At 38.5% G+C, this 14167-nt stretch overlaps 1 protein-coding gene across 2 annotated transcripts; it reads left to right on the forward strand.

Annotated features, from left to right (window-relative positions):
- Positions 1-7981: 7981 nt before the first annotated feature.
- LOC117615485 lies at positions 7982-13341 on the forward strand. Of its 2 annotated transcripts, none has more exons than XM_034344566.1 (13): positions 7982-8265; positions 8941-9005; positions 9422-9499; positions 9693-9768; positions 10031-10092; positions 10192-10293; positions 11236-11325; positions 11420-11494; positions 11588-11620; positions 11741-11821; positions 12094-12156; positions 12395-12454; positions 12774-13341. In XM_034344566.1, exons 1-13 carry the CDS (start codon positions 8223-8225, stop codon positions 12993-12995), a joined length of 1050 nt encoding a protein of 349 aa, XP_034200457.1. In that variant the 5' UTR covers positions 7982-8222; the 3' UTR covers positions 12996-13341. The 2 variants fall into 2 exon arrangements, with proteins under 2 accessions (XP_034200457.1, XP_034200458.1); XM_034344567.1 differs by having other exon boundaries at positions 7985-8265; positions 12783-13341.
- Positions 13342-14167: the final 826 nt, after the last annotated feature.

The raw sequence follows: 14167 nt of genomic DNA on the forward strand, positions 1-14167 counted from the left end.
AGTGGATGCCATTCAAGCTCCATCCCGGCGTCCACAACCTCTTTCCTCGTTCAGGTAAACTTATTTCCTATGAAAGCAAGACTAAAAATTGATTTTCACATCTAGGGTTGAGTGAAGAATGTGTCGGTAACAACGCCTAATGTAGTCGCTGCTGCTGGAGTTTGAGGTTCAATTCTTAACTTCTTCAACAGGAGGAAAGCTAAAGAGGTGCAGAAACAGCTGGATGAGAATGTGAAATCATTAACCCTGGTTACAAAAGAGCTGGAAAATGTAAGTTTGTTCTAATTAATTTAATTTAATTAATTTGTTTGTGAATTTCTATTTCATTTCATCTTGTTGGGAAATAAGTCTCTGGGGAGCTTAACAATCAACGCAGGTGTTGCAAAGCAAAGTGGATGCCATTCAAGCTCCCTTTTGGCCTCCATGGCCTCTTTTCTTGTTCAGGTAAACTTATTTCCTATGAAAGCAAGACTAAAGATTGATTTTCACATTTGGGGTTGAGTGAAGAATGTGTCGATAACAACGCCTAATGTAGTCGCAGCTGTTCGGGTTGGAGGTTCAATTATTGACTTCTTCAACATGAGGAAAACTAAAGAGCTACAGAAACAGCTGGATGAGAATGTGAAATCGTTAACCCTGGTTACAAAAGAGCTGAGAAATGTGAGTTTGTTCTAATTAATTTAATTTAATTTATTTGTTTGTGAATTTCTATTTCATTTCATCTTGTTGGGAAGTAGGTCACTAGGGAGCTTAACAAATCAACACAGGTGTTGGAAAGCAAAGTTGATGTCATTCAAGCTCCTTCCTGGCCTTCATGGCCTCTTTCCTCGTTCGGGTAAACTTATTTCCTATGAAAGCAAGACTAAATATTGATTTTCATATATGCCTTGGTCTTTGATTATTTACATTCGGTTGTTCATGGCCAGAAATTAACCAAAAAAACTTTTCTATCATCTAGATTTGATTATTCATTACTAAGGTGCTATAGAGAAGATGTAGGATAATATAAGGTAGGAGTGCTCTTAGGTTGACCTTGTTTTCAGAACATTGAGTAGAGTAGTAAAGAATGACTTGTTCATGAAATTAGAACTATACGATGTTGAAGAAGAATAGTGACAAATTTGCTGAGTTAGAAATAGAATAATTTTCTATTAATTAAGGGGTTATGGGTAAAATAAAGAAAAGAAAAAAACCAAAAATTTATGGAATATAATGTGCCGAAACGAGAGTACAGAAGTAGAGAAGAGCAGCGAATCGACCCCAAATCCGTAACACCCCAAACCCTAAATCCCCAACACCTCAACTCCAACTGGCTGTCTTTGGATAGTTTTGTGCGTGGATGGGGTGCTTTGCTTCTCTTGAAACTCTTCCCCTCTAGTGTTGTAAGGGAAAAATTTGTATAATTTTGTGAGAGTTTTATTTGTATTATTATGGCTTGATATTTTTTTTTTTCAAGCTTTATCTTTTTTTATTTTATTATGAGTTTGTAATCTTAGTTGGGATGGCTATGCCAAAGTTTCTTCGATCCTGCGTAATCGGTAATGGAGGCACATTGTTGGAGCAGGATTTCTTTCGAGAAGAAATGCCTCCACAGATTCTTGACTAAAATCCGCATGTTTTCTTAGTTGGAAAGGACTCTAAATCGCTTCTCCGAAAGTGAATGATGTAAGTGGGAGGAATTTAAGATACAGTCCTGAAAAAGATTTACGAAAGAGTGTGTCATCTATAATGTCATACCTTACGGCCTTTATTCCCAATTTTCTTGCCTCGATCGGTTCGTCGGGTTAGATTCCCTTCATGAGATAGTTCGTAACCAGAGTCATCCATGTTTCTTCTTTGATTTCAATCTGCATAACTCCAGGTTTAATTGGTATGCTAGGATTCGATAAAAGTTCCATCGAGGCAACCCTCATGTCCTCCATCGATGTCGACGAGGCGTAGGCCAAGTTATCTGCTCGATTGTTCATCTCTCTTGGTATTTGTTCCAACTCTATCTTTTCGAATTTGTTGGTTAAATCCTTTACCAATCGTTGATACTCCCTCATTTATTCATCCTTGATCGCGTATTCCTCTGTTTTCTGACCGACTATGAGGTGAGTAGCTATGAATGACTAAATGTCTCGCCTTCAGTATCTCAGCAAGTCGAAGTCCTAGCACTAGAGCTTTGTATTCTACCACGTTGTTTAAAGTTGAGAAATCCAATCGAGTTGAGTATTCTAGGTCCACTCCCTCATGCAACGAGAGGATGACCCTTACTCCAGCCTCTACCTGATTAGACGATTCGTCTACATACAACTCCTATTGAGCCTAGTCAATGTTTGGAGCTTCCTCGATTTCGTCATGGTTTCCCTGCAGTTTGTTATATGGATAGCACTTTACTAGGAAATTGGCAATTACCTAACCCCTCTGGGCTATTCGGGGCTGGTATCTAATGTTGATGGCCTATTTTGTAACTCTTCCCGAAAGATCTGCCTTGGACATGACTGCCTTGAATGGCTGAGTTATCCATACGATGATCGTGTGTGGCTCGAAGTATTGTCGAAGTTTCCTTTTGGCCATCACTAAGGGCCGTTATTTGTCTAGTTAGAACCAGCACATCCCTAGGTGTCCTTGGATCATGCATATTCTGCAACGCCTCCACCTTCGATGGGTTGGGCTTAATGCCTCGCTTGTTTACTTTTTGTTCCCAAAACTATCCTGATGAAACACAAAATTCCCACTTCTTTGAGTTAAGCAGCATTCGATATTTTCTCAATATGTCGAAGACTTTTTGCAAATGTCTGACATGTCATCGATATAAACCTCCATCGTTTTGCCAATCTGGCATTTGAACATTCCTTTCACTAAACTTTGATATGCCGACCATGCATTTTTCAACCCGAACAGCACCATGTAACAATACAAGCCCCGTTCGGTGATGAAGGTTGTCTTTTCTTGGTCCTCAACGGCCATTGGAATTTGATTATGCCCCGAATAGGCATCTAGGAATGAGATAAGCTCATATCCAACAATAGCATCTACCATCTGATCAATCTTTGGTATTGAATAGCAATCTTTCGAGCACACCTTGTTTAGGTTGATGTAGTCTACGCACATGCGCCATCTCCCATCCTTTTTACTTACCATGACCACATTCAAGACCCAGGTCAAACACCACACTTCTCGAATGAATCCCACCTCGAGCAAACGGTCTACTTCATCGCTAATAATTTGGTTCTGTTGAGGTGCGAACCGCTTCTGCTTCTGCTGGTAGGCACCGGTTTGGATCAACGTTTAGCTAATGACATGCCACCTCTAGTTCAATCCTTGGCATGTCCAAATATGACCATGCAAATACGTCCCTATTCTTTTTTAATAACTTCATCAGTTGTTTTACCTCACCTTCAGGTAAAAGGTAGCCTACCAATACTTTTCTATCGGGATAAGAAAGATTTAGAACTTCCTCCTTGAGCAGTTCGATCATTAGAAGTTCTGAATAAGCCTCATCTTCTTGCTCTGGTAGGTCCTTCATTAATTTCTATAAACCCTAACTATGCTACGAAGTCACAGCCTTAAGACTTGTTACTATGCTGTAGCATCTTTGGCCTCCACTTGATCCTACTTGATATCAAAGGTGGTTTTCCCATCCTTGGATAGGTACTTCATCACTTGGCAGCGTGTCAATGCTTCTTTATCCATTTGGAGAATCCAATTTCTTCGTATTATAGCATTATACACACTCGGCGCATCCACAACTACAAAAGTAACAAATAGGGTCTTACATGCGGCAATGACGGGTAGAGTCACATCTCTGATTGGTTGTGTTTTGTTCCCTCAAACGCGTAGATCGACGTTAGATTTGGTTGGATCTCCTTGTCATCCAACTTCATTTTTTCGAAAGTGCTCCAAAATAATACGTCTGCACTACTTCCCCTGTCGGTCATCACCTTTTTTACTCTCGAATTGGCAACGCGGAAGGTCATCACTAATACATCGATGTGAGGGAACTCAATTCCTTCCATGTCTTTTTGCATGAATGAGATGACCCTAACCATTTCCAAGGCTTTGGCGAATAAGCTAACGTGATCCCATTTATGCGTCTCGCCTTTTCTACTTGTCTTTTTTCAGACTGGGATCATGCCTCTTCTCTCTCTGTGGGATTTGGTCAACCGTGGATGGTGTTGATATCCAATAGTTCTTTATTCGCAATATTCCCGATCATTGTTTTCGATCCATCTTTTTTACTCGCCTTGTTCTCAAGTTTAGCATGGTATTAGGATAACATTCCCTTTCTAAGCATTGCCTTCACCTGATATCTGAGACTTCAACACTCATTGTAGTGTGCCCAAAATGATGGGCACACGTTTTGTTTCTATCTCACTTTTTTGGGGATTCACAAATTGTGGGTGGTGTTCAAAATATGCATTTTCCCTTATTCTCGTGAAAAAGTTTGGCCAGACTCATCATGAGTTTGCTGAAGGGTCGGTTTTGTTTAAATCAAGTACTAGCTTCTTACCTTGAAAAATATCGCTTCGCCTTTGCCTTTTGTTCCCGTGGAGGCTTCGAGACCGCAATGGTTGACGTGGCGCATTTTGACTGGGTGAGCTCTTCTTCCTCTAGTCTGATGATTCTATCTGCCCGAGCCATTGCTTCCCTCATGTCCACTGGTGGGGTCTTGACTAAAGATCTATGCATCTTCGTCCCGGGTATTACCCCCTCACGAAATGCCAGCGAAGTAGTATGAGAATCGCATTCCTCAAGGGTAGACATTTCCTCCGTAAAATGCATCAAATAGTCTTTAAGGCTTTCTCCAATATTTTGCTTCGTGCGGAATAAGATCATAACATCCTTCGTCCTTTTCTTATTGCAGATGTACTGAGATATGAACATTTCACATAGTTGGGTGAAACTACCGATAGACCTTGGTTTCAGCAGTCTAAACCATATCAAGGCCAATCCCGACAAGCTTGAGTGGAACAACTTACAACAAAGCCTCATCATCTTCTTCGAGCACCATTTTCTATTGAAAATGATAGATATGCTCCATGGGATCGGTCGTGCCCTCGTACAACTTAAATTTAGGCTGAGTAAACTTGGCGGGCTTTTTGGTTTTCAAGATGTCCTCTATGAATGGTGACTTGTAAATTCCCTTCGTTGCTTCTAAAGAGAGTTCCATGGGTGTTTGCAGTTTGTACCCTTTAATAATCTTCTCGATCTAATTGCGTAAATCAGTGTCTATCGCCCTTTTCGCAATTTTCTATAGGTCGAGATCTTTGTCTTGATCTTCGGTCGTGGCCTTATCGCGGCCACTCGAATGCGTGCTGCTGGAGGAGTCTCCCTCATAGACCTCACATCTCTGCTTCCTCTTACCTTCTTTTAAGCCTTCGTGGCAAGCCACGCTCTGCCTTTCGGCCTTCTCCAAAGCTCTCTAGGCTACCTTTCTAGTCTCGTGCAATTCTTTCATGATTTTCTTCAACTGGGTAATAGCAAGGCTTGGTTCTTCATCTTGAGCACTAGACCTTGTGCTTCTGGGCCGAAGGGTGGACATTGCATTTTCAAGGATGGATGTGTTTGTAGTTCCCTGTGTGGGTTTTTATGATTGATTTTGCGAGATTCCCATAGATGACGCCAACTGTTGGAGCAATATTTCTTTCAAGAAGAAAAGCCTCCCCAGGTTCTTGACTAAAATTCACACGTTTCCTTAATTGGAAAGGACTCCAGATCGCTTCTCCGAAAGTGAACTATGTAAGTGGAGGGAGTACTTGCAAAGATACTCCGACGCTCGAGTTAGTATTTGTGTAGCGATCCTTTAGTGAGCGCTACCCCTTAGGTTTGCGCGTCCTATCCTCCATTCCATAATTGTGGGGAGTTTGATCGGGTTACGACTTCCTTACTCTGCACTTCTCTAGTGTGAGGGAGGTCCAACTAACCCACATCTTCACTTGCTTGTAATCGTGACATATTAGTTGGGCCTTGCTTCGTGGGATATAATTTTTGGTTCCCACACGCACCAGATTGTCTTAATTTTGATGTTAGACCGCTCCATTATTGTAATAGCCCTTTGTGATTACTTTGTATTAGCCATTTATGGCTAGTGGCTTTTTAGTGACAATTCTTTTATATTTCGATACTTTTTACTTCTTAATTCAATCATCCCTTAAATGTTGGATTAAAGTAAATCCCAATCCTATATCGGATTGCAAAATCTAACAAAACAATTAATATTTTGCCAAACTTAACAGTTTGAAAATTCAAAACAATGAACCCCCCCTAGAACTTGACATAGAGTACGTGTGACATTATTAAGGGGCTTTTGGATTGTTATGTACTCTCAGCAAGTGCAAATATAAGCTCTTATTTTCTTTCCTCATTTTAAATTATAGTCCACTTCACATTTGGGGGAGAAAATTGACTAAAAAAAGTACTCAATTTTTGCTAGGGGACCGCTCTCAGTGACCATTCTTGAGAGGAGAATATGCTTCTTGAATGCTAAACGTATCATGTTTTCTCTTACTAAACGCCCAGTCGTCCATTTCCTTACCACAAAAGAGTATCGAGGGATATGAGTGTGATTAATGCGATTACACGGTTACACCATATGATTGTTATTTTTTTTAGCATCTAAGTTGTTTTATAATTGTTTTTATTTATCTTATCAATAAAATATTATCAATTTTTTTATAAAATAAAAATATCAATTTTTTTATACACAAAAAACAAAAACAAAATTGGGTCGATTCTTAAATTTCCCCTCTTTTTTTTTTCTGTCTAATTCATATATAGGGATATGAATTATGGATGATGTTGCATTTGAATAATTTGTGTGATATTATTATGTCATATGCCTCTATTATTGAGGAAGGGATACGAAGTCAGGAAATCTACTTGAAAAGGTAATTATCACTAGATCAAGTTGTAATTTTTTTCTTAAATAATATAATACATGGTGTTGAGCATCATTTTTCCATAATTAATCCCAAAAAATTAAGCATCACGTTTCCGTAATTAATCCTAAAAATTGGCGTCATTGGGAGGCATTAGTACTGTGCTCAGATTATCCTTTGAATTAGATTAGATTACATTTTTAGGAAGTTAGCAATTTAGAAATTAGAATTGGGTATGTAATGTTGGCTTTTACATGTGCTTGAAATCGTTACGATTGCTAGGTTGCCACCCATTTGCCATGGCAAAGGGCAAGGGCAAGGCAATGGTTGTTACTATTCATGTGAATAGTGGCAGCCCTTACAAAAGGCTTCTTGTGTTTCTACCCATTACCATGGCAACCCAAGGGTAATCACTATTCACATGAGATATGATGAGAGGAATTTGTATAGAGTTTTGGTGTGGGAAGTGAATAATATGGCTAGGTATTTATTTTTAAAAAAATTATGAAATTTTTGGTTTTTTTAAAATAAAAATTTCGCTAATGATGTCATCATTGACTTCAACGGCCCCCAAGCACGAGCTCGGGCTCGTTTTGCCTTTGGACTTGCCCTGTTTGTTGGGATCCACTTCTTACCCAAGCTGCTGAAGCTCGCTGAAAGCACGACATGGGGCTTGGGCCCCCTCCTACTCGAGCTAAACTGCAGCGATGAAAGTGCTCTAAGAAATATGAAATATTTGATATATCTTTTTAGGAAGTTAGCCATTTAAAATAGAATTGTGTATGTAATGTTGATCTTTATATGCGTTTGAAATTGTTAAGATTGCTACGTTGTCAGTTTTGGTTTCATAAAATTTTAAGAAGTTTAAAGTATTTGATGTGTTTGTTTTAATATTATAATATAAAATTATTGCACTTTATTAGAAATTATGTGGATGGAAAATTTTGATTGGTTTTTTTTTCCCAAGATAGCCAATAAAGTTTGAATTTTTGGAACTTTGTAACCTAATTGACCTGAATGACTAATGTTTGGGCAGCAATTTAACTAAAAATAAATAACAATAGAACGTATTTAAAAGGGCATTTACGTAACTTAAAACCACCCAAGCCCAAGGTAATTTTGCTTGCACAGTCGGAAATAGGGTTGTCGCGGTAGCTACAGAAATAGTCGATTCCCAGTTTTCTCAGTAGCAACGAGAGAGAGAGAGAGAGAGAGAGAGAGAGAGAGAGACAAAACGCCCAGGGAAGAGAGAGAAAGGCCATTACAAATTCTGTGATCGCCAAAGGGGCTTCAATGCCTCGTCGCTGCGCAGATTAGTCTCCACGAGCAGATACCTATAGATACAAATTTTCAGAGTCGATGGCTCTCACTGCGGGCAAGCTCACCATTCTGGTTGGTGCAGGTCCGTACAATCCCTCCACATCTATTCGCTCCTTCAATTTCTATAAAACTCAAACCTTATAGTAATCTATCATGGCACCTTCTCCAAATCCCTCGCAATTTTGTCCCCAAATTGGCGTCTGATTTTTAATTCATATTTCGGGCATAGTACTGGTGGAGAAAAGTTAGGGTTTCGGACAAACCCTAGATCCTAATATATGGAAACACTAAATGAATGCGAAATTATTGACAGGAGAAAATACCTTCTGTTGGTTTCTGCATTGATTAAAAATATGCACTATTTGGTGTTTCTTAACTAGTTTAAGTTCTGCTTCAACTGTCCAAGCCTGTTTCTTATCATATGGTTCAAGTGAGTGAATCTGATTGTATGCCTCTCAACTTGAAACGAAGGTCATTAAAAATTGGGTGGAAAGTGATTGCTCTTGTGTTAGTCACTTGCTTTTGTTCTCAGTTTTCATGTCTCCCTTTGTCACCTGTACAGCCCCATCTGCTTAGTAGCTTCTGACCTCATATAAGGGGTTCTTATCAATTTGGGTTGGTCGCCTATCTGTTAGTTTATCATGGTCTGTGCACCTACATATTGCAGTTGTGGGTTGGCTATGAAATTATTAATTTCTATTGTGTTAATGAAAGAACATGTTTTTATAATCAATCCGTTTATCCTATTCGTTTTTAGGCATTCTTGGTTCAGTTCTTGCAAAAGAAGGACGCGTATCTGATCTTGTCTCTGGTGCATTCAAGGTAGTTCGTCATGTTATTTGTTTTATCTTCTATATGTGTAAAATTACACTTCAAATTTGCTGTTTTAACGTATGTATGTGTGGCATCCAAAGTTATATACTGATCTTGCTGCCAGTTGGTGATGTTGTATCGTAGGAATGGGTATTTTATATTAACTAGGAAATGAGGGTAAAGGTTCAATGTCCTGGATGGCTTTCGAGACGGCATTCTGCGATCTTGTACAATATGCATATTTAGTTGGCCTTGGATGTATGCTTTAAAGTATTCTTTAGAAAATATATTTTCAGTGACTGCTATTGTTTTGTTTGTGTTTTTAAACATGTTAATGTCCTTCAGGGTTTTGTTTAAATTCTATAAATTCTAATGCGTATTAGTACGACTATAAGATTTTGCTAATTTTTGGCCTTTTACCACAGATTGCCTGGAAGCAAATTATACGAAATGATCAGACTCCATCGGTTAAGAAACCACATAACGACACTTTGATGGCCCAGGTTTCATATTATCTTATAGAGTTTTATTTCTCATAATTGCATTTAAAGTGGTTGGGTATTATAATAGGGGTGCCTGGAGAAGCACATCGAGTCATCATGATTCAATTGTTCTAAGTCAGCATCTGTGTGGATTCTTATTGGAGCTTCATATTCCCGAGGATGGATAATGTGATTGCGTAATTAAATTTTACAGATGAACAACCTACGGCAGGAGCTGCAAATAATGGCATCAAGTCGACCCGTTACAATTGTTACTACAAGTCGAACAGGTTTCGCCTACCTTTTCTTGCACTTTAAAGATATTTTTATGTGTATTGATTATTTATTAGTAACCGCAGGAGCCAACGAAACCTTAATTCTATGCAGTGTTTGTATCTTATATTTCCATCCAATGTGAAAACATCTTATGGCACAGATTTATGGAGATGAATATGGTGTTTTTAAATTAGTTCGATTTTTCATAATTTCTTGTTATGATTTGCAATAAGGTCTCTTCATGAGCATTCTCTGACCTGTCTTTGTTTACTGCAGGTACTAGATATGGTATAATTATTGTTGTAGTGGTGGTAGGAGCTGGCTACGTTTGGTGGAAGGTAGAAGGTTTTATTTTATACAAGATAATAAAATAGCCTTAAAATACTTCTCTCTTGACAAGGTTGTTATTCTATATGTGCATCTTGTGTATGTTTCAGGGGTGGAAGCTTCCTGATATGATGTTTGCAACAAGACGTAGCTTATCCGATGCTTGCAGTTCTGTTGGTAGTCAGCTTGAAAGTGTTTATTCGTCAGTTGCGGCAAGTCTCTCTCTCTCTCTCTCTCTCTCTCTCTCTCTCTCTCTGTGTTATTTCTTTTTCTATTTTACTTCAAACTAGGAGATGAATTGTTCTTCTGCATTAAATTTTAGATAAATCAGTGCCTTTATAAACAACCCTTCTGAAGGACATGTTTTATATCATTCTTTAGTATTCTGTGTTGAAGATGTGACAGTGTCTTGTTTTTTAAGTTGTTACTGTTTTTATTATCATGTGAGAACTTGTCTCTTGAATCCATGGGGGAATAGAGATAGGAAACTATGCACTATGTAGGTCATTATGTTGTTTTGTGATGCGTTAAGTTCTCTCTCGAGAGTGAGGGGAGCTCTATCTTTTTCCTTTCCTCTTTGATGCCATTCAATTAGGGTTTCACATGGGCTCTGTATGACAGCGCCATGAATACTCTGGTCTGAGTCAAGTATTACCTTTTCTATCTCTTTCAAATGTTGTTGTTATGAGGTACTTGATTTATTCCCAAAAGGCATTGGCTGTGGTTGAAAGGATTTGTGGTTTAGTTGAAGTCATCTATTTTCGATGTAATAAATTTTCAAACCACTGGCTTTCATATCAAAACAAGTTATTGGATGGTTGCAACCTCCCTCTACATGTTTGGATTTTTAGGTGGGAGTCCCCACGTGGGCAATTGTGGTTAGCTGGTATTTTATCTGCATTTTTTAAATTCAGAAAAATACGAAAAATGGGAAAAAACTGCCCCTTTTTTCTCCTTTACTAAATATTTATAAAATTTACAAAACCTTTTGGTCGTTGCTTCTGATTGATCAATAAATCTCTGCACTTTTCTCAAGGAAATTTTCTGAACCTGGTGTGCTTGTCTTCCTAATGGATTGATTTTTTATTTTGAGAAATGAAAAATAATAACATAAAAAGATTTCTTACTTGGTAGATATTTTGTCTCATTTTCAGGCCACTAAACGGGCATTATCTTCACAAATGGATGGTGCGGAACGTTCTTTGGAGGAATCTATAGAATTTAATACTAGGACACAACAAGAGGTGGGCCACCATGTTAGATATTAAAGAGTACTTTAGTTTTTTGTATTTTTCTGTTTCACGTTCATTGACGAAAAATATTTTGAGCCATTTATAGGCTATTGAAGTACGAGAAAGAGCGAATGCTGTTTGTGAGAATATTAGAGAATTTCAACACGCAGTGCAGACTCTGGTAACTCATTGTTTATATATTCATTTTTTTTCATTTCTCTCCTACAAGTATGCATGGACAGGAAATCAAATACTGATAATTTTTTTGTCTCAGGAAACAAAAATTAATGTAATAGATGGGAATCAGGTATTATAGCATTACGTCATAAGACTTGTGGCAATTTTTACACTTGTGATTTATGAGGAATTATTTTCTCCTGCAGAATACTGTTTTAATCTGATTCTCTGGCCTTTGACATATTCTTAGGATGTGACTGCTAATGGAGTATGGAAGTTATGTGACTATGCCCTGAACATTGAAAAGGGTGGAACTGCAGAACGTATTCAGGCATGTACAGACTATTTCCTCCATACATGTCAGATGGTTTTTCATGTCTGATTCTACAGTCATCTTATGTTACTTTCTTTTGACTATTGATCAGTTGTGCTGCTTTTTGTAACAAATTCGACCATGCCTAGCCTTAAATTTTATATTTATAATGTTACTTCTCAGTCTGAATTTTCACATCTCTGGTTTTGTACCTTTATGTTATTAGCCATGAGTTTCAATTGATATTATTCCTTTGGTATCATACTGACTCTAATTTCCATGGTCTTCAGGCATCACCATCCAGTTTTTCCGGGCCAGTTCGTGAACTACCACCCACCTCCCCCTCATCTTCGGTAAAAATTATCATCAGTTCCAGTAAATAGAGTTTACGCTAACAGTTCCAATAAAAAAAATTATGCATGTCAGTTTTAATTATTAAAAAAAATTATGTCCACTTCGTTCTAACAATTGTCTCCCATTAAAATTTTTATTTTTATTTTTTATTTAATAACTAGTGTAAGGGTTTAATATGAGCGAATCCGGAAAGATTGCCTCAGTTCGGCCAAATATCTGATTCACTGGTTTTTGTAGGTGACACCACTTCAGCCCTTGAGGCCAGCACTCGAGCTACCCCCATCTTCATCCTCAAGGGTAAGTTTTATCTTTGAAGTAGAGTGTACTGTTGATCAATCTTAGTAAGATAGTACACTGATTTGGTTCAGGGTTTAAATCAAATACCTGTGGGTCTTATTGCTTTGAAGTAGTTTGATATCGTGCATATATGTTACAGAATTCTAGATATGTACCATCATGATGCCCGGATTCCAAAGGCAGAATAGCTAGATCAACAAAATATGTTTTATCTAAAGAATAATTATATCACCATTCCCTTTCTGTTTTTTGGGCCATTACTATACTTATGGGCTATTTTTAGTGGTTGCATTGCATCCATAGGCTTATTCATCTCCAGTTGTTTCAGGAGAACAGAGGCATCTTGGAAGCAGCTGAGGCGTCAAATCGCGGTGAGGTTTCTAATGGGTTTCGTGCTCTGGAGGGCACAAACAAAGCGGCTTCCAGTTCTCGGTGGTTTGGGTTTGGGTTTCCAACCTCTAATACTTCGACAATCCTAAGGACGCGAAGTGCCACAAGTGGGATGGTGCAACAGAAACGATCAACTAGTCAGCAATTATGAGGATCTCTGTATAGATCTGCCATTTAGAATGTATTTATGCGATAAATCATTTGGACGACTCTCTTGTGGGCGGAAAGCCTTCAGCGGTTTAGACTGGTTAGTTTTAGAGAGCCAACCTCAAATGTAGTTGGTGCCTAGTCCCCTACTCAAATTCCATTGGAACGGGACCGGTATTGAATTTTGTAGAGCAGTTGTTATGTGATAATATAATATGGTTATCTAAGATGACATTTTTTTTTTGTTACATTGGGAGGAAATAAACCCCGGTGTTTCGATCCTAGGTGCCAAGCAGGGGGAAGACCCATTGTAATATGACATAATATATGTAATAACGATTTTTAGTATTTATGTTTGTATATTATAAAATATCGCAGGTGGGAAAAGGGTAGAGAATCAGAGAAGAGGTTTTGGATACCAACTCATAATATATGGTCTACGAGGGCATGTTTGGTATGCTTCACTGTGCCTTATTGAACTGGATTGTGTTAAATAACGCTTGAAACCCATGTTTGGCAAGGTAGGGGATTAACTTAAATGAGACTCTATAGTTCAACAGTTAAAGAAAACCCAGACTCGTGTGTTTAATATAGAGAGTCTGAAATTGGGTTTGCAAAATAGCTGAGTGTGTTATTTTGAACACGCGAGTTCGATGGATTTCCTTATGGCTTGAATAAAAACCACACCAGCAGACACAATCGACAAACTCTGGCAGAACCCAACGCCCAGCGCTCCCCCCAAATTTCTTCTTTGGGTGAAGAACCCAACAGCACCTCTGCAACAACAGTAGCTACATCAGAAACATAGGCCTCTCTCACTCTCTTCAATATTTCCAATTTAAAAGCTCTTTTCTCACTCTGCTCCAATCCTTCCCCATTTCATCCAACGGTGAGTTTTTAAAAGAGGGTGCATGTAGAATCGGGTTGAAATCTAACCCGTTAGAAACCCAACTTCAGTTGAAACCCAACTTCAGTTGAAGTCTCTTCCCCTCTCCTTGGGAGGCCTGCGATCTATGGTATCCTCGGTATTACGATTAATGGCTCTTACCTAGCTGTTGCCCTGTTTTGATTCTATGGCTCAAGTGAAAACCCCTTCTCTTTTTCATTCAGCTGACAAGATTCCAGATGAAAGCAAAGTAGCATATCTCTTTTTGTAGCTAGAGCCGCAGCAGCAGT

Source organism: Prunus dulcis, chromosome 1, assembly GCF_902201215.1.
Source record: "Prunus dulcis chromosome 1, ALMONDv2, whole genome shotgun sequence".
NCBI lineage: Eukaryota > Viridiplantae > Streptophyta > Magnoliopsida > Rosales > Rosaceae > Prunus > Prunus dulcis.